The following is a 19,280-nucleotide window of genomic DNA, read 5'->3' on the forward strand; positions in this document are numbered from 1 at the left end:
AATGTTTAGGAAATTTGTGCTATGCATTTAGGAGTTGTTAGGAGTCTTTGTAAGTTTTCCATTGAGCAAGGGATGAAAATATTTCACCGAATATAGATCTTAGTTATTTACCAAGTATCTTACACAACCTTCCACTATAACCAAATTTATTATTACTGCACTCCTAAAAACAAACTATTTTTAATTAGTTGCTTCAGCTGAAGGAATACTGCATGATTTTTCAGTTGCAGAATCTAAGATTTTTTAAAATGCATGTAACAGATCTCCAACCAATATTCCCATCTCTGAATTGGGAACAAAACAAATTCCAAAGATTAGGGAAACAGTTACTATTTCTGGCTGAAAATGTAAAGAAAGGGTTATTTGGTTTGGTACAGTAGAAGATAGTGATAGTTTATGCATGAAGGAACTGAAACTCAAGTATTTCTGGACTAAAACTGACCCCATACTTTAGTAGTTGAAATACTATAGATAGCCAGCATATCTATAGCTTACCTAAACTTCGTCTTCCACGGGACAAAGGAACAAGATTTTCACCAGCATGTACTTTGGTGAAATTCATGTATGAAGTAGAGGTATCTTCATCTGCAAAAAGAGAAAGTAACAATGTCCTTAATTAAATTAATATGTAACTTATATCAGTACAGCAGTTACCAGGAGGTTCACAAAATCATAAAGAAGGAAATGACTGGTTCTAGTACAGCAAAATGTTACTATAATTATCCTTATTAAGAAGACCAAGAAGAAGAATTACAGTCAATGTGGTGCTAGAACAATAAACTCAGTAAAAATTCTGTAACCTGCAGCTCTGCCTATCTTCTTAATTCTGCTCAAGATGTATTATATACAGTAAAATGTGCAAAGATTATTCTGCATAAGTATTTTAAAATGGGGAGGTAAAGTTGTGCAGATTTTTTCCCTGGAAGAAGCAGTCATAAGTGATAAACTGGAAGCTGCAGGGAAAATGCAGTGATGCAAAGACAAGGATTCTCCCCACCTTAAAAAATGGAATTCTTTTTTCCAGCATGCCCTAAAATGTATTTCTAAGCAAGGAGAAAGATAAGAATATATGTTTTGGGTTTTTGTTTTTAGCTAGAAGGTGAGACTATCATTCTATAGTAGAAGCCAAATTCTAGCAATCTGAGATTAAAATTTGCAGTTTTTATCATATCCTTTAATAGTTGCAGTGGAAAATACTTGACAATTTATTTCAAGTTCAGATAATGTGGTACTAAGCACCACAAGACCATTTCCATGGAATTTGGTAATAAATAGCATTGCAAATTAATTTGAAGTAAATTTTAAAATATATTTCTATACATTCTAGAAAACATATTTATATTTAGATGTCCTCAGATTACATCATATTTCATACCCAAGAAATCATTTTAATAACAATTTTATTTGATTGCTGTCTAATATTTGCATGTAATCTTATTGTGTTAGTTGTACTGGGCATGTTTTAGGGCTTTTTTAAAAAAAACAACAAAATTATAAATATGAATAATGCATGAATGGTAAAATAAATGATTTGAGTGATTTAAGCTGCCTTTTCACAAATCTAGCTATTTAATCATTTATTCAGTTCTGTACCTTCTCTGACTAATAAATATCCTTCAAGATCTTAGGCCCTTGCAATCTTATCCTTCCAAAGTGAAGATGTAGGTAGGTATAACAGTTCTCTCCCTCCTACTAAGGATGCATTCAATTTTAGGCAATTGGGTCTTTGGGGGGGGGAGGGGTAAGAGATAAGGCCTGCTTGCTTTCTTTATAAACATACTCTAACATTTTCCCATAGGAAATGCTGAACAAAGCAATTCCCATCACATCAGCCAGACCTTCCTTGGAGTCAACAAATCCCTCCAGATTCCAAAGTCAATGGCAGTATTTGAAGATAGTTCCTGCACAGTTGCAGGTTTTACCTTTATGAACTACTTTTCTTGGGAAGTAAAGCAGGGCAGATTTTAATTCTGGGGGATAATTCTGAACATGAGAGACAAGGAATGGAAAGCTTATAGGAAAAAAAAAAAAGAGAATGAAGGCAAGGTTTCTATGAACACCTGACTGATCCCTATGATTAAGGCTAAAGGAAATAAAACTACAGGATTTCTGCATCAGATTCTGCAGAAATCAGGACTCAAAGATGGGCACTGAATCTCCAATATAAGTTTGATACTACAATATTTTGAAAGGCTATTATTCCCAGATTCATTGCCCCTAAAACCTCTGAACTCCCAAAAGAAAGAGGAAGATGAATCATGGGATCAAAGCTTTGTCACTTGTCCATACCATAGGACTCAACTGGATCTTCCCCATCTTCTTCCATCCCCCATTCTCTGGAATTTTATCAGGGCAGGGTGGGGGCTGTATTTGTGTAAAGGTTAAACAGACAGGGGAAAAAATAGCAATGCTGTTGACTTGAAACAAATCTTCTATTGAAAAACAGAGTTCTCCAGTTAACCTCACCCTTCCCCCAAGGGTGTCTTTCCAGATAGAGCAGTAAAGCTACTGCTGACCAGGGCAACAACCCCAGCTTTGGAAAAGCCAGCGCTGCTAATTTTGGAAGGCACACCATTATATGGCTTGTGTAGTCCGGGACAGGCGGGTGGAGAGACCAAGCAACTTTAAAGGAAACAATAGCAGAACACAGCTGGTGCCCTCCCTCTTTTTTTCCCTCCTCCCCTTACAGGCATTTTGAAAGGGAGCGGGAATGCTTTTGAGAACGTGCCAGTGGTCCAACTGGCATCGGAAACAAAGACAGGAAATTCTGTTCCCCCGTAGATAGTGTCTCGGCAAAGATTACAAAGCTACCAATAGACAAACACAACAGAGAAGGCAGGGGGTGGGGAGGGGACAGGCGGGAGCAGAAGTTGGATCAGAATGGAATTTGTGGAGAAAATGTTTATAAATACATTCCAGGGCCAACCCAGTGGCCATGACGTGTGCTCACATTCCTGCACGTGCCAAAGCCTCTTCAATCTGGGCTGTGACCTCAGTCTTGTAGACAGGTATCCCCAACTCTCTCTGCAGCCTAAGAGAGATCCAGTCACCGCAGTAAAGCAAGATAGCAACTCTCCTCTTGTTACCTGATGTTACTCATTTTTTCCTTTTATATAGACTATAAAAATTAACAGCCAAGGAAACAAATAATGAATTACTGATATCTAATTTCAAGTACAGAAGAAGATGAACTCCCCAGACTTCATGGCGTATTTTTTTTGCAAGCACCAGGAATCATTACAGACTGGTTAAAAAATAATAAAAATATTAAAACCCATTTACAAGTAATATTTCTGCCCCTGTTGTATTATGAATTACCAAATTAGACCCAGTTTAAGCCAAACACGCAAGAGTCAAGCCACAAGTTTTCTTGGGTTAAAAGAAGTGCCTGTTTCATATAAGACTGATCACAATAATTTTATAGAGAAGTAAGTCCCTCTGGATTCAATGGGGCTTATTTTAGCAAGTATATTTAGAATTGCATCCATAGCTCTTTTCTAAGTCTTTGAAAGCATTTCAATTTTTCTTTTAATCCACCTTCTATGGCTGGCCAATGTTATTATTTTACTGTGGGAACAATGGTTGAAAGAACATTTGTCTAATGCTGTATGAGTTCACAGCAAAGGCAACTTTGATACTCAGGGATGTTTGGTTCACGGCTCATGCTCTCAGCTGCTACATTCCAGCAAATCACTGAAAATATGGAAGGGAAGATGATGGTAATGAAGGGTCATCAGAAGAAAAAGGAAGTGATAAGAAGGGTGGAACTAGAGTTATGTAAAGAAAACCAGGACATTCATGTATGCAGCCTTTTCCAACCAGAGGTTTTCCGAATGTATGGAACAACACTTCCCAGCATTGCTAATGGCACCAGACCTGGTGGGGTCTCAAATTGGAAAAGGAACATCTCACAGCAGACGAACTACTTCTTCATTCATGTCTACCTACATTCCAGAATGCTTATATTCAAGAGTAAAACTTTTTAAATAGTCCTAGTGAATACTGTTGTGCTGAATTTTCTTAGAAAATAGGAGGCAAATGAAGATTTCAGTGATTAGGAACCACGATTTCCATCATTTGCAGAGCATTTCAAGAATGTTCGCTGTACTAGAGCAACAATTAATTTTCCTGTTCTGTTTAATCAAGACAGCTTCAAACATTATGGAATTAGCAGTTGTGTGCCGTTGATAGTGGGAGGACCGCAGGCACTTTTTACAGTGATTGTGCTTCACTGGTATGCATGGCAGAAGCTGAGCCAACTGCAGCTCCTCAACCATACACATGAGGTATATGTGCTGAAATGGTATGTATCACATAGGACTATTCTAACCTAAGAATAGATATGGAAGCACTGCCTCTACCTTGGCACAATATAACTGTGCCTGGATTCTCCTATGTTTCGTCTTAGAAATAAAGGAAACTGTCCCATGTTCAGTTCTTGTTCTGATGAGAATTCCTAGTTCCTGAGCCAGCCATTTTTACACCAGGACTCTGTCCATTATTTGTAATTGTGAAGAAAAGTTGGTTTCCTATGGGTTGTAGATGTGTTTATTCATTTTTTGCAGTGGATATTTTGTTTTCTCATCCCATGAAATGGTGGGTTGGCAAGATAAGGAAACATTCTATAGCCTGGACTCATACAGAAGATAAGGATTCAATTCAGATATAACTCTCATTTATTAACTCACATTCTCAGGTTTTCCACCAGTGATCCATGTCCTGCCCTGTCTGAAAGATCCCTGTGTATTTCTGATACTATATAGCCAAAACCCTTAGGACACAAATCAAAATAGGCTATAGGATTACTCTGTGGGTGAACTGCCACATACCATCTTGGGGGGAGAGTATGTCAACCCAGATATAGCCTGTGGCTTTACTTGGTGTAAATTGAATCTAGACAACATAATTCACAGCGGCATCTCTTAGGTGATGTACAAATGCATTTGTTCTTGCTATACTGTTACATCTGTTGGGATTTATGGAAGAGGAACATTTGGTGTGGAAATTTACCTACGGATTCTATATGCAGGACCTGCTGGAGGTCTCTGATGGAGCGCACCGAGCTGTCACGCAGCAGTTCATATATTTCTTCAGGGATGGGGTCTCCCTGCCAAACCAAAAAGAAAAAGATTTGTTAAATATTTATCCTGTGTCAGTTCTGTACCAATTTTATACATTTATCATGGGGTAAGTTCTTCTTCACCCTTTCCCAACCTGGTACCCTCCAGATATGTTAGGACTGCAGTTACAGAATTCCAAAAGCAAAGAACTTCAGTCCCATCACACCTGGAAAATGTCTGATTAGGGAAGGCTGGTCTAGCAGAAAAAGAGAAAATAGTGAGGAGAAATGTGCACACGTGTATTTTAAAGTGCAGGCATCAGAAACGCCAGAGTATTCACCATCCATGAGAGAATCTCTCACATTTTCTCTTTAGGAAAAGAAGAAGAGTATAATTTTGATGACCTTTACAGTCATACATCCAAGGATTCTGAATATTCCATTAATAAGCTGATCTTGAGATAGTTCCAAATACCTTCTACTTGGAAATGGTTATTATATGTAATCGTATGCATGTTTATATAGGTCCACCTGCATTTATTGGAGTTTACTCTCCTGTAAATATGTTTACTACTGCAGCCTTAATATCTCTCTCTCTGATATTAAAGCCAATAGATCAGTGTTTCTTATCCTTGGCAGCTTTCAGATATGTGGACTTCAATTTCCAGAATTCTGGGAGTTGAAGTCCATACATCTGAAAGCTGCCAAGGTTGAGAAACACTGCAGTAGATGGTTCTCAGTCCCCAGTGCGACTTGGTGCTGGTGTTAAACTGTTGAGCCGTTATATTGAGACCATACACTATGAAAATTAAAACAGGGTTGTTTTTTTTTCATTTGGCAGCAAAAGCCCAAATAAAAGCAGTGCCCACTTCATTAAATTATGTTGCTGGTTTCTGTCTGTCTAAAATGCTATCATGTATATTTTGTCAAACACTGGACTGTAATGTCAACAAAGCTGGATACTCCTTTAACTAAGGAGTAAATTACATATGGGAAGCTCAGTGTAATTTGTTTAGAAGAAAAGCAATTTTAAGGCAGGGCAACTGAGGATACAGCATAAGCTGCTGGAGCGTTACATTTTCTCCTGAAGACTTTCTTCATTCTAAATAATAGTTGATAGTTCTGCTCTCCCCAAGTGATTCTTCCATACCAAATGCCCATTCATGTGGGAATTGCTAGGATGAATTATTTGAAGTGAGAATATGGAAAATGGAGAAAGGGTTAAGTATCCCATGTTCTTCTTTATTTATTACTGTTAGCAGTTACAAAACCTGTTCTGCATTTGTCGGGCTATTGCCAAGTGCATAAACCCCCAATTGCTTCTAGGATATTAGCCATAACAACATTCTACAAATACAGTTTCATGCCACTTTAAAGTTTTCACCATGGAAGCTTTGTTTCATTCCCAGTACTGACGAAAGTATGGCTGTGCATGCTTCACAACTCTTAAGCAAGTGCAAGCACAGGACCTCTCTATGATTCAGAATTATTTATTTATTTTCTATCCCACCTTTATTATTTTTATAAATAACTCAAGGCAGGGATCATGCCTATTACTCCTTCCTCTTCCTCTTTTCCCCACAACAACAACCTGTGAGGTGAGTTGGGCTGAGTGACTGGCCCAAGGTCACCCAGCCAGCTTTCATGCCTAAGACGGAACTAGAACTCACAGTCTCCTGGTTTCTAGCCTGTTGCCTTAACCACTAGACCAAACTGGCTGTAGTACATGTCTTCTTTTAGGCTTCTGTGTGAGCCTGAGAAAAGATGCAGCTGCTTTAAAAATATTAAAGATAGTTGCTTTAATGAGTTGATTCTGAAAAAAGACCAGGCTCCCTTAATAATTATCAGAGAGGCGCTATGCTCATGTGAGGCCCAAAATACTCCTTTTGAATTATTTTTGAAACAAGCCCAGCCTTGTCAGAGTGGCACAAGAGAACACAATAATCCTGAGTTGCCTTCAGGAAAAATGAGATTAAACTGTAATGCAAAGAGCAGCACTGAAGAGCATCACAATTTCACATCATAGGACAATTGAATACTTTTATAGTTAATGAAATGTTCTGAAAAATTGATACAGCTGCTTAATTTTTTTTCTTCAGTTGTTAACACCCTAATGCTTTATACATCCCAAACCATTCCAGATGGTGTTTGGGATGCACTAAATTAATCCTCACTTTGATAGTGAGGAAAGCAGAAATCCCTAATATGTGGTATCAAAGTCAGGGTTTGGTTTTTTTAAGGAACCTGGTCTTCTTTCAAAAATCATCATCATCTTTTTCTGGTGGTGATTTGAAAAAGAAATATAGCTGTGAGAGAAGTAAGGCTAGGAGCAAATGGAAGTAGTTCAGATGCCTACTTCAAAGACTTGTATGTTCAAACATATTGGGTTTGATTCACAAGTTCTGCTCCACTCAAAACTGAAATCTATGGAAGCTACTTAAAAGAAGATAGTGCTTCTGGTGAAGTCCTATTTAGCTCTGCCGGGATGTGGGTGGGAGAAATCAACTTGTGTTCTGCATGCTAACCACACTCCCATTTTTGCAGCCTCCAGAGCCCCATAATCACACTGGCAAAATACAGTGACAATGGTGATTTTCACTGGTGCCATTTTTTGGTCTTTAAAAAAATAGTATGCAAGCTGTATACTGTTGGTCTGTTACATCTCCAGGAGACTTTGTATACCTGCCGTTCCATTAAAAGGTTAGTTCTATGCTCTTTAGAGATACCTTCCCATCACTAACAATGCTTCTTGTAGTCCTCAGAGGCTAACAATAATTTTGGAAATAAAAATGTGTCCTCTGGAAGAGTTGACCACCCCTGCATTAGAGTTTGCACAGGAGAGCCTTCTGTTATTTTGCAATCATGGTCAATAGCATGAAACTCAGTATCCATAGGAACATATCTTTTGCTGAATCAGATCATTAATAACCCAACAGTAACTATCTAAATTTTCAGACAAGAATGTTTCCAGGAACTGATCCTGGGACTTTTGCATGCAAAGCATGTGCTCCAATACTAAAGTATGGCATCTTTCCTAATGAATAAGTCACCATTTTTTTTTCCTTTTAAGGATGCATTGCATTAATTTTAACCTTTGCTTTAATAATACATTGAGGAGGGAGATCTATTTTCATGATACAATCCTCACAATTAGAGACCCAACCCTGACTGTATAATAGCATATTAACCTTAGTTAAAGACTAACTGCAGAAAACAATGAGGAAAAAAAATCTCCATCAATGTTTATTTATGATCACTGTACTCCCTATTGTTTTCCTTGACTGAAAAAACAATGTTCTAAGCACTGTACTGGGATGTAAATGCTAGGGATTTTACTGCTACAACTCAGGATGTAGCATGTGGATTAAACTGAAGTGCTTTGTAGGACAAAATGAGCTCCATGCAGAAAGGACATTGCATTATATTTGAGTATTAACTGTATGTATCTTTCCCCCGTTTTCTCATCATTTGGCTATATTACAACATTAGGTGTGGAAGTGTACAGAATGTCATCATTCTTCTTGTTTCCATAAGGCTCAATCCTCCACAAATCTACCCCAACTCCAGATACCAGAACTTAAGGAATTGGTCCAAAATAATGAACTGGGATCAACAGTTCTTATCTTACATGTGTAAGTTATTCACAGCCTTCCAACAATACTGACTTTTGAGCATATGCATGTAGAATATTCATTTCTGGATGTACTTCTGCATGCCTGAGTTATACAGATTCCATTATTTTGACCCTTATTTAGAGATGAAACAAAAGGGTGTTGAAGGGTGCCAATTATTCAGGAGGCATTTCCCTCTCTTCAACAAGATTAGGTACCTTTTGGTCTTTATAGCAAGACTGTCAGTAGATTATCTAGAAACAGGGACTTTTTATTTTAAATATAGAATAGGACTAGGCACATCTAGTTCAAATCTTTACTTGGATACGAAGTTTCCTGAGTAATCTTGAGCCAGTTACTAACATACTAGCTGCTGCTGCTGCTGATAAAATGGGATGAAATGGGGGGGGGGGTTAGAAGCATGTATGACGTGGGTGGGGTGATCCTCCAAATATTACTGAACTACAATCAGCATTACAAATAAATACTAGGAGCTTCACAGAGCTGCAGGATTTCAAAGGATTCTTTTTACCATGGTTTCAAATGCAACACAGCTGAGCCAGAAATAAATTGGCTCAATTCTCAAATGTGCCATTATTGTGGGATCTGAGTAGTCCAGAGTTACTTTCAAACTGATGAATCCTTGGGTGAAAGGACCTTCAGAGTTATAGTTCAGTAATATCTGCAGAACCACAAGTTCATTTACCACTGATGAATGCTGTCTTGAGCTCATTGAATGAAAAACAAAATATAACTAATTGGTCAAACTAGGGGTAATTTATTACTTAGATGTTTATCTTCCCTTTTTCTGCAGTAGCTTAAGGCAGTTTACATGGGGATCTCCTCTCATTTTATTTATTAAACAACTTCATGAGGGAGGTTGAAAAATACCCAGTGGCTGTGGGTGGACTTGAACCTGAGTCTCCCCAGTTCTAACCCAACACCTTAACCATCATACTTCACAGGTTCACTATGCTTGAACGTATCCTGGCCAAATGTCCTATTTTCTAAAGGATAGCCTCCAACATAAGCTGAAGAACTATATTAATAGGGGAAAATAAGTACACCAAAGTGGTCCATTTGTAGTTAGCATCTGGACAGTGGACTGAGCAACTGCATTCTAATCTTAGTTACCATGGTTAAAATCAATTACATTTCTGTGTAAATCTGAAGGGGTGTGTGTGTGTGTCCTTCCTTCTTTCCTTCCTTCTGATATAAAACCAGCCATCATACTTTTCAGCTCAACACTTTATCCTGAACTAGATTAATAAACAAGACTACTTGTAGGGTATTTAAATATGCTTTCTGCTACCTAGAAGAGGTGGCAATCTTCTATCACAATCAGCTAAGTAAAATATTATGGTTCCTCAAAGTATTGTGATTTTTCCTGTGAATTCTTTTTGGGACATTCCTAGATACATGTTTATTTATTGAATTTTATCTGCCTTTTCCTCTGGGAGCTCACCACAGTATAGATAGGTGTCTCTATTTTATACTCACAACAACCCCCTAAAGTAAGCTGGAAACAGTGTGACTGGTCCAAAGCCCCCCCAGTAAATCCCATGTTTGAATGGGGGCTTTGGAGACTAAGGGACACATCTGGAACATGAAGAGCATGTGGTATGTATTAGGGCTATGAAATGCTTTGGATTTGAAGAAGAAAAAGTGTTTCAGAGTGCACATGGGTGCACACATTGCACCTGTTGACAACTCCTTACATATGTCTTTTCCCAGGATTATGCTACAATTAGAGAGAGTAGTCATATGCTCCCAGGAAAAGACCCAGCTGTTTAAGGAATTGTTAACAGGGCTATACAAGCACCCCGCACAATCAGAAATACCATTTTCCTTTCAGATCCAAAGCTCTGCACTGTCCTAATGCAAGTTCACACAAAATGGCTGCCATGGATGACTTGCCTATTTACAAACTGTGCAGTCCATCACAAAACACCAATTTACTAGAAAACACGCTACTGAGTGTCCTCTCTCCATTAAATCCTGTCCTCTAGCTCAGCTTAATTGTTGTGTTTGTGTTTTGTGTTGTGTCAGCTTCATCTTGTGTTAAAAAAATGTTTTTGGGCAGGTAGGCATACTTCTTTCCAAAGCACATGATGGCAGTTGCCAATGGGCTGCTATGGAAGGGGGAGGCTGGCCTGTTAGGGACCAAGGAGCTGCTGAATGCCAGGCAGAATCAGCTTGGAGAATACCACCAGACCAGTCAGATGGTGAAGCATGACATTGAGTTCTCAGAAGGGCTTATGCCTGGGGGAAGAATGGCAGGGAATGGAAGAAGGTGGTCCATGGGAAGGCAGTGAGGTAGGGCGGGCAAAGGAGACATGGCAAGTGATAGAAGTGGACTAGGGTGCTCAGCAGGAGTTGATGGAGGTGGCCAGAAATATCTTGGTGTCCATAAATTACACCTCCCCTTGGCGACATTATTTATCCCTAGTATAAAGTTCCCTGGGATGAGGGAATGATAATTAGGCCACTGAGTGAATATGACTGGGGACCTCTAGGCCATCTCACTTAAGAACCAATAGAAATGAATTGGGAAGAAAGGCTGTTTGCAGAGATCTGAAACATACTGGTTTGAAAACAAAAAAGAGGTGTTATCATTTAAGGATTGCAATTATGCTATCACTAGTGAATGTCACTGTAAAAATTCATTGTTGCCACTGGAATAGTTTGGAAACTATTGCTTTTGCCAAATGGAATAGTGATACTCCTGAAACTGATGCTCCTGTGGGGGAAAAATCTTGTAAGTAAATGGTGTGATCACATAGAAGACTCTGGACCATCCTAATACTTAATAGAGAAGACAGAACATTAATTTAAACTCAAGACACTCATAAGAGCTGGGCAAGTGTTGAGTGCAAAATGTTAGGGGTCAGGTGACAATATGCACCGTATTAATCAGAGAAAGGGAACTTGACAAGCATTTATAGACTAATGCTCCACTGCAAACAAGCAGATCATTAGAAGGCAACCTTCTGAAGGATAGATTATAAGAATGAGCTCCACTCCCTGTTCAGAGAGGTAGGTTTAGGTGCCAACTTTTTCTTGTCAGAGATGTTATCAGTTGGACCAAAGCATGGCAACACACCCAGCTTGTAAAGTTCTTTATCCTCTGTCTCAGGGAAGGGTGTGCAGCCCTGGGGTACAATGCCTCTTTATTCTCTTTTTGGAGCAGATCTGAGGGTTGAAGTCCTCTGCACTCATGCTTAGGTGCAAGTACCACTGAACACAAATATTCTTATTTTTCAGTAAACGTGCTTCAAATTAGACAGTGTTCAACTATGGAGATTAACTTGCATACATTTTTCAGGTTCCCTGCACTTATGGAGCAGGGAATTGGTCCATTTTAAATTGCTTCTGGCAGTGGACATAGCCCACTTCAGAAAAAGGGCTGTGTGCAGGCAATGATATACATAAGCTCCAGGCAGAGAGATACTCAAACCTAATAAGGAAACATTTGGTCTGCAAACTACCATTGGAAGAAAGGTGGAATGGGAATGAGAAGGAGTCCTATCCATGAGCCAATCAGAGTAACAAGAGATATTTTCTGCTCAGCTGCTGTGAAGGTAAGGTTATGTATCTAGAGTAGGTTAATAATCTTTTAACTGCTAAGGAGTTCAAAGAAGGCTCTTGCCTGGCTAGTTATTGAATACCCTGGGGCTGGCCTTGCATCACTGCAGGGCTAAGAATGCCTAACCCAGTGGGCTTTGTTACTTCTTTTATCAGTTTCTTTGCCTTTCTTTCTCAAACTTGCGGTTCTCCTGTGCAGAGGATGTACTGGCATGCCCATAAGCTACCAACCACACACGTCCAAGATCATATGTGCACACCAGCAATGGCCGATGGGCTTGACTATTATGGAAGTCAATATCTGGAACCTGATACAGAGTGTGCATCTCCAACCCAGGGACTCTGCACTAAATTGCTTGGGTTTAGAGCCTGGATCAAGATCATTTTTAGAGCCTGGATCATTTCAGCAGGCAGCGATTCTTCAAACAAGGACAAGAAGTACAGATGCAAATCAATTTTGGTGCCAACTCTTTAAACAGGTCTGCAAATTTTTTCATTCCTAAGAGCAGGATTGAGCCAGGTTCTTCTTTGCTTTCTCCACTTACATATATTCTGGATTCACAAATGAAGTAAGCCCAAATATGACTCATTTCCTTTTGCTTAGTGTATTGTACAAACTCAGTCAATGAAGCCCAGTCTGGAAATCCCACCTTATCACAATACGTGAACCCAACCATTGTGGCTTATTCATCAGTTCAGCTTTAAAGCATACATGTTTTAGTGCAATGTGTGTATCCCACAAGCTGACTTCCCCCACTCATTCACACACACTGGTCAATGTAGCCCCCCCCTCCCCCGCAATAAAGATCTGGATAAATGCCATCTACTTCTCCATAGCTATTACAATTTTGTTATGCTAAATGGCAGGATGATATGGAGATATTTCACTGGAATTGCAAGGGAATTAAAGGTTTAAATTCTCATTCATTGATGAGAGTCTTACTCACTTCCAGCTTGGGTGAAGCCTACCAAAGGTGTGTGGATCACATAAAGGCCTGGTTTAGATATCACACTAAGCTATAATGTGATTTGTTAAGTCAGGTAGGTGCTACACAGATACCCAAAAGAAATTCAAATGAACTGGATTATTTACTTTTGAGTAATTTGCATAGGATTATGCTATATGCCTCCACCCCTCTTTTTCACATACATGCCACTTTATTTTCTCCACCTTTTGGCTGCTACAGCTGGTGGAGGAGCTGGCAGAGCAACAGTGCTGCACTGCCTCCCTTGATAAGGGTGCCACCTGAAGCAAAATGCTCTGGTATGGTAGAACCAGCCATGATGAGGCTGATCTCCTGCTAACTGTACCTGGCCTGGCTAGCTAGGTCCCAACTTCAAATCACAAATCCAAGCTTGATATCCTCTGATGATAACAGAGACAGACTCATATTCATTAGCAGCTTCTGTGTAAAGCAGTAGTAGGTCTATATTTTTCTTGCAGAGAAGACACTTCTTTGTTCATCTGAATATCCATGTACCATGTGCAAAATCATAATGATACAAAGGCTGCACAACAATTAAGTTCCACAAGATATAAATGGCAGAAGTGGAGAACAAGGTAGATTTGTTGAAAACCAAATTAGTAGAGCCTCAAGTTTGGCTTGCCTTCTCTCCTTAGTTGCAAATAGTCTGTACAATTTGATTATATCTATATTATCAACATTCTTTTTGATGTCACATTTCTAGGAATGCCACATAATTCCATGCAATTTAACCAAGTTCTCCCCTACCACAGCTATTGTTATTTTAGCTGTAGGGTATTTTTCCCATAGGCAGACATTTGCCTAGGTATATGAAAGTTTGCTTCTTGACTTATTTAAAAAGCATCAACTCTAAGACGCTATAACCATCAAGAGCTTTAGCTTAGAGCAGTGTTTCTTAACCTCAGCAACTTGAAGATGTGTGGACTTCAACTTCCAGAATTCCCCAGCCAGCCATGTGCAATCTCTACCTAAAAGTCAAGGTGAACACTAAGCCAGTCTAAATTTCTGGAACTGAAGCAAAAAAAAAAAAAAAAATCTACAACCACATCTTTCCTCTCCTCCCACTAGTAAATATATAACAACAATAACTTGCTAGTGTTTCATGACAACTCCAAATCAGCTGCCTAAAGTAACTAGTTCATTCTTTCTCATGGTAGGGCCAACCCTGTATTTACATTCTGCACCGCTCTTTGTAAGTTAGGTGTCCTGGATAATCCAGAGTATCTGCTGTGTAAATAGGAGAGGAAAAGCATTCTGCAGGTATGAAGTGAAGGCAATAATATGGGAATGGCTAGGAACTGCCTTTCCATAGGGTTTATGTGAAGGTGGGAACATTACAAAGCACCGGATATTCCCATGAAAAGCTAATCAAAAGCATAAGCAATAGTGCTGCGAGATTCTTCTAGATCAGCTGTTCATCATTGGAACCTCCGAATAAATATGATTATCCAAGACACCTAACTTACGAAGGGTGGTAGAGAATGTAAATACAGGGTTGGCCCTACCATGAGAAAGAACATTTCATTCTTACATGACTCCAAGGAAACACTGTAAAACTCAAACAAGCTGGAGAGATTTTTAAAGATGCTTCCTCGAAGGATGTCCTTTGGATGTGTTAGGACTGGTTGTGAATTCTTGAAGTTATAGTCCTAACACACCCAAAAGGTAACCTGTTGGGGAAAGTTCTAAAAACCCATGGGACACAAGTGTATTTTAAACTGTTTTATTTGGATGCTGATTCTGAATATCAAGAATGCCAACTCAGGGCATGGAAGATAACATACAAGGGAAGAACTTTCAGTTTGCAAGTTCTTCCACTTCATCCTCTTTTCAGCCCCAAGAAATAGAATTATTTTATTATCTCATAATTGACATGAGGGAAAAAAGATAGTAACAGAAGCAGGGCAAAAACTGGTTGCAAATTAAAGGAGCTGAACTTCCAGACATGTTGATGGTACCACGGTGTTAAAGGCTGCCCTATAATGATGATTTATTTTCTTCAACAAAGCAGCTCACCCAGAATGTCTTGAGTGAGTCCAAGCCCAACCTTGAAATCCACTTTGACATCCACTCATTCTCTTGTGCTGTTCCAGCACTTCGCAATATTTTGAAAAGGGGTGGATTCCAGTTAAGCCAACACATTTCTATTCTTCAAAGGAAAATAAAAAAGACAGACTGAAAGGGGGGGGGGGCTGCAAGGAGAGGACAGAACACAAAGAACCAAGCATAAAATATTACCCAGGCTTCATATATGCAGTCTGCTAGTCCACTCCCAGGTTCCCACCAAACATGTGTGGATCAGCGTTCCTTACAATAATTAACAGTTAATGGCTTTGTGCTAGACCAGGGTGCCGTGGGTATGACACACCTGGGGAAAGGGAAAAGCAAAGCAGTAATATACACATAAGCATACACAGACACAGATGTTCTTTACTCTGAAAATTGTGCTTGGGGTGGTAGTGGGAAAATACCATGACATTCCTCATCATGGAGTAACATCAACGAGTCCCAGCAAAACCTAACAAGAGATACTTAAACTGTCTTAACCCCAAGGCTTCCATGGCTGGAAATATGACTTTAACTCTTCTGTTGCCATAACCATGGAATGGTCACCTCTGAAATCTAAAGTATTTCCACTCTCACATGTTGGTGGACAATCCTTCATGTCTGTGAAGTTTGTTTTTCATGGATATGAGAACAAACACCATTTGAAATGAGGTGTTTTTTTAAATAAGGCTCCTTAAATTGAATTCTTCTATGGGCTTTACCCTGATTGTGTTCACCCAATATACTGAACCACAAACTAGCCAACCACATTTTACCTTAGTATATTGTATGAATCTACTCATGTGATTTGATTGTGGTTCATTGTATCATGTGAAGCCAGAAAACCATGGCTAGGCTAAGCTATGGAAATTCAGCCCTTCTAACACTTACTCCCCTTCTGAGATTATCAAAGAAGACAGTTCCATCCTACATCCTTCAAGCAATGGTTCATTCCAAATAAAAGCAAAATGGAGGGACTTTCCCAACAGCTGGATGCATACAGCTGGAGCCTGGAAAGAAAGTCATTCTCAAGGGCTTATCACGTTCAAACTGCAGCATGAATTTGTTCTGAAACCTGCTGTCTGCTTTAGGATGCTGCAGGCCCACTCCTTCGTGTCCACTCACTGGGCACTGCCCTCCATGGCCATTTTACTGGGGCTGCTAGATGCCAAGCAGATGCATCTGCCCACCTAATGCCTGAACAGCATTAAAAGGGCTCCTTATATATGCCAATTTAGCACTTCTCTAAAAAAGTGCTAGACTTATTTTTGAACACAGTTATTCATCTTTTGAAATAACATTAGCTCTGTCTTTAAAAAGATGTGGAAATCCAGCCCATTTAAGCCAGGAAAGAGACCAGGTTCTGCCAGCTGTGGTGGTGGTTCTGTCAGCAATAAGTGCCTTACAGGTTTTCCCCTGCTTCTGCCAACAAGGGGTTTGTACAGCCATACTTTTCATTGTTACTTTGGTGGGGAACACCATTTTGCATACCTCATGGCCTACTTCCAGGGGCAGCCAGCTCTGGCCCCTCTCTTAAGCACCTACCAGTTTGGGATACATAAGGGCTGGGGTGGAATTGAGGGAAGTTTTGTTTCTGAGCCCAAGTGACAAGTCAGAGTACAGCAGAACAGCATGGAGTGAAGCAGAAAAGAGATCAATGCAACCGCTCCAAGGTGTCCAAATAGCCACTGACAGGTTAATAGAGCAGAGGTAAGTACAGGATGAAACAGAGCTTCACCCATCCCTCCTTCTCTACTCCACCATGGACATGGGTATAGCAATCTTCCAGAAGATCACTATACCTATGTTCAAAAATCATCCAAGTGACCAAGTCACCAGCATACCACCAATGACCTGTTAGTTTGGGCAACTTGGAAAGTAGTTAAAGCATCTGTCTCTGGCACCCACTCCCAGTTACCTGAGTCTGCCCAATCACATTTTCATGGCAGTGACTGGAAGTTCTCTTTTCTTCTTCTTGCTGGAAATTGATGTTGCATGGGAGGAGAAACACAGTCAGAGGAAGCCATCAGTTGCTGCCCTTATCTTGTTCCACATTAAAACTGTAAGGGCAGCACCAAAAGCCAGCCTTGCTACTGAGGCAGCAATCTAGCTGTCACAGCCATGCAAATTATGACAAAATAATTTTCTGCTCGCTCAAGGATGGGAGGATGCACATTAATGTGGCCATGAGGAACATTCAACCCAGAAATCCAGACAGACATACCAATTGTCTGTGTTTCTGAAGCTAGCCTACTTTTAGCATTTCTCCCACACTTTGAGAGTCTCTCTGCATTTTTTCATTTATAACATTGGAGTCCAAAAGGATTGTTTAATAAGTGTATACAAAAGCAAATTGCCACTGAACTTTATTTTGCCCTATATCCTAATTAAAAGTACTCAAAATCCCTCCTTTAGCTGTTCCAAGTATGTAAAACCTGCCTACAGCAGAGCTACTGAAAATCATTAATGAACATGGTTCATAAGAATAAAGTAGAGTGGGGCTTATAAAGAATCTTGAGTACAGAAATCTAGGTGACAGATGCACACTTTAGAGGTCTTGTATACCATCAAACACATTCCAAGTTTTCCACACATATAAAAAAATGACCAGGTATTCACAAAAGAATGCCATCAAGTTGGCACAGAGTCTGAAATTTTGCTTGAAAGTGCAAAAACTGTAAGCCACTTAGGCATGACTGGAGCAGCAAATAAGTCTTGTTCAATAAATTAACAAAATAAAAACACTCAAACACAAACATTTCTTATTCTCCTCTTCTATGCACTGTGACAAAGAACAGCTTCACCACAGGCATATTCTTCTGAGCACTACGTGCTATTAAAATAACAAATGGCAATGGAAAGATCTTCACTGCTACCAATGCAGAAACCCAGACAGCTTTCCTGGCAAGCTGAATGAAAGTAGGGATTTCCTAGTGGGCAGGTTACATTTTCAGCAAAGGGATAACATACTGCCAGGGACTGGAATTCCTGCAACCCAATCCCACATACAAATGACAAAACAGCATGTGAGTAAGCATCTGAAGATACAAGCATAGGGCTGACTACCTAAGTATGTAAATGCTATGGAGAACCCTACTTTCCAGACACAGACTACAAGATCCATCAAGCAAAGGACAAAATGGTAACTGCTTCAGGAGGAAATATAGTTGGTCACATATGTACAACACCAGCAAGCCCAGATCTTTAACTGCACACCCTTTATGGCTTGTGTAACAACGAAATGACTCTGGGAAGCTTCATATCTACCCACTTCCTTGTGGTCATATAGGACTTGTCTAAAAGGAAGAACTGATGTACGTCTAGAGAATTTTTAAGGAAGGGAAAATCCTACATCCAGCACCCACTTGCTCCCACACTCAGTTTTACTATACCTTCATATCTCTTTAGTTATTGACTGTTAATTGTACTAAATTAATTGTAAACAGTACTACTTAATTGATTGTAATTGTAAACAGTTGAAGTGCAATTAGGATTTTCAAGGCCTAGCACAAGAACACCCAGGAAGACTTTAAAAAAGAGGGATATGCAGCTTGCAGCCTGGGGGCCATATATCCCACAAACCTTTTTTTTTTTTTTTTTGCAGCCCCTGAGGTTAGACTGTTAAAATAGAGTTGCAAACTGTTGGACAAGGCCATAATTTGCTGGCAATTTCTATCTGGAAGCCAAAGAAATGATATGTCAATTGACATGTCAAGCCTTTGGATAGGCTTGAATTAGAAGGGGAAGCCAGAAACCCTCAAGAATAAAGAAGAGGGGGGAAAAAAATCAGCGTGCCTGCTTGTACAATGTCACCATATCCTCTTGTTCCCTGTGACCCATTCCTACCAAAAGAAAGAAAGGGGGGAGGGGGTAACAGCCTCCAGCCACAAAAATCTCGCCTCCTGTCTGTTACAAGACAACCTGCACTGGCACAGACTTAGCCCTATTTACCAGTGTCCTGCCAGGCTGCCCCATCTAGTCCAGGAACCTCAA

The 19,280-nt window shown here is 39.7% G+C and overlaps 1 protein-coding gene across 1 annotated transcript in view; it reads right to left on the reverse strand.

Moving 5' to 3' along the window:
- PDGFB (platelet derived growth factor subunit B) overlaps positions 1-19,280 on the reverse strand; it is a 36,081-nt gene that overhangs the window by 11,481 nt on the left and 5,320 nt on the right. The window contains exons 2-3 of the mRNA XM_063309444.1: positions 5,011-5,107; positions 496-585 (exon numbers count right to left, since the gene is read on the reverse strand). Coding sequence (XP_063165514.1) covers positions 496-585; positions 5,011-5,107 — 187 coding nt within the window. The remainder of the gene's footprint in view (positions 1-495; positions 586-5,010; positions 5,108-19,280) is intronic.

The sequence above is a fragment of the Candoia aspera genome, chromosome 7, assembly GCF_035149785.1.
Source record: "Candoia aspera isolate rCanAsp1 chromosome 7, rCanAsp1.hap2, whole genome shotgun sequence".
NCBI lineage: Eukaryota > Metazoa > Chordata > Lepidosauria > Squamata > Boidae > Candoia > Candoia aspera.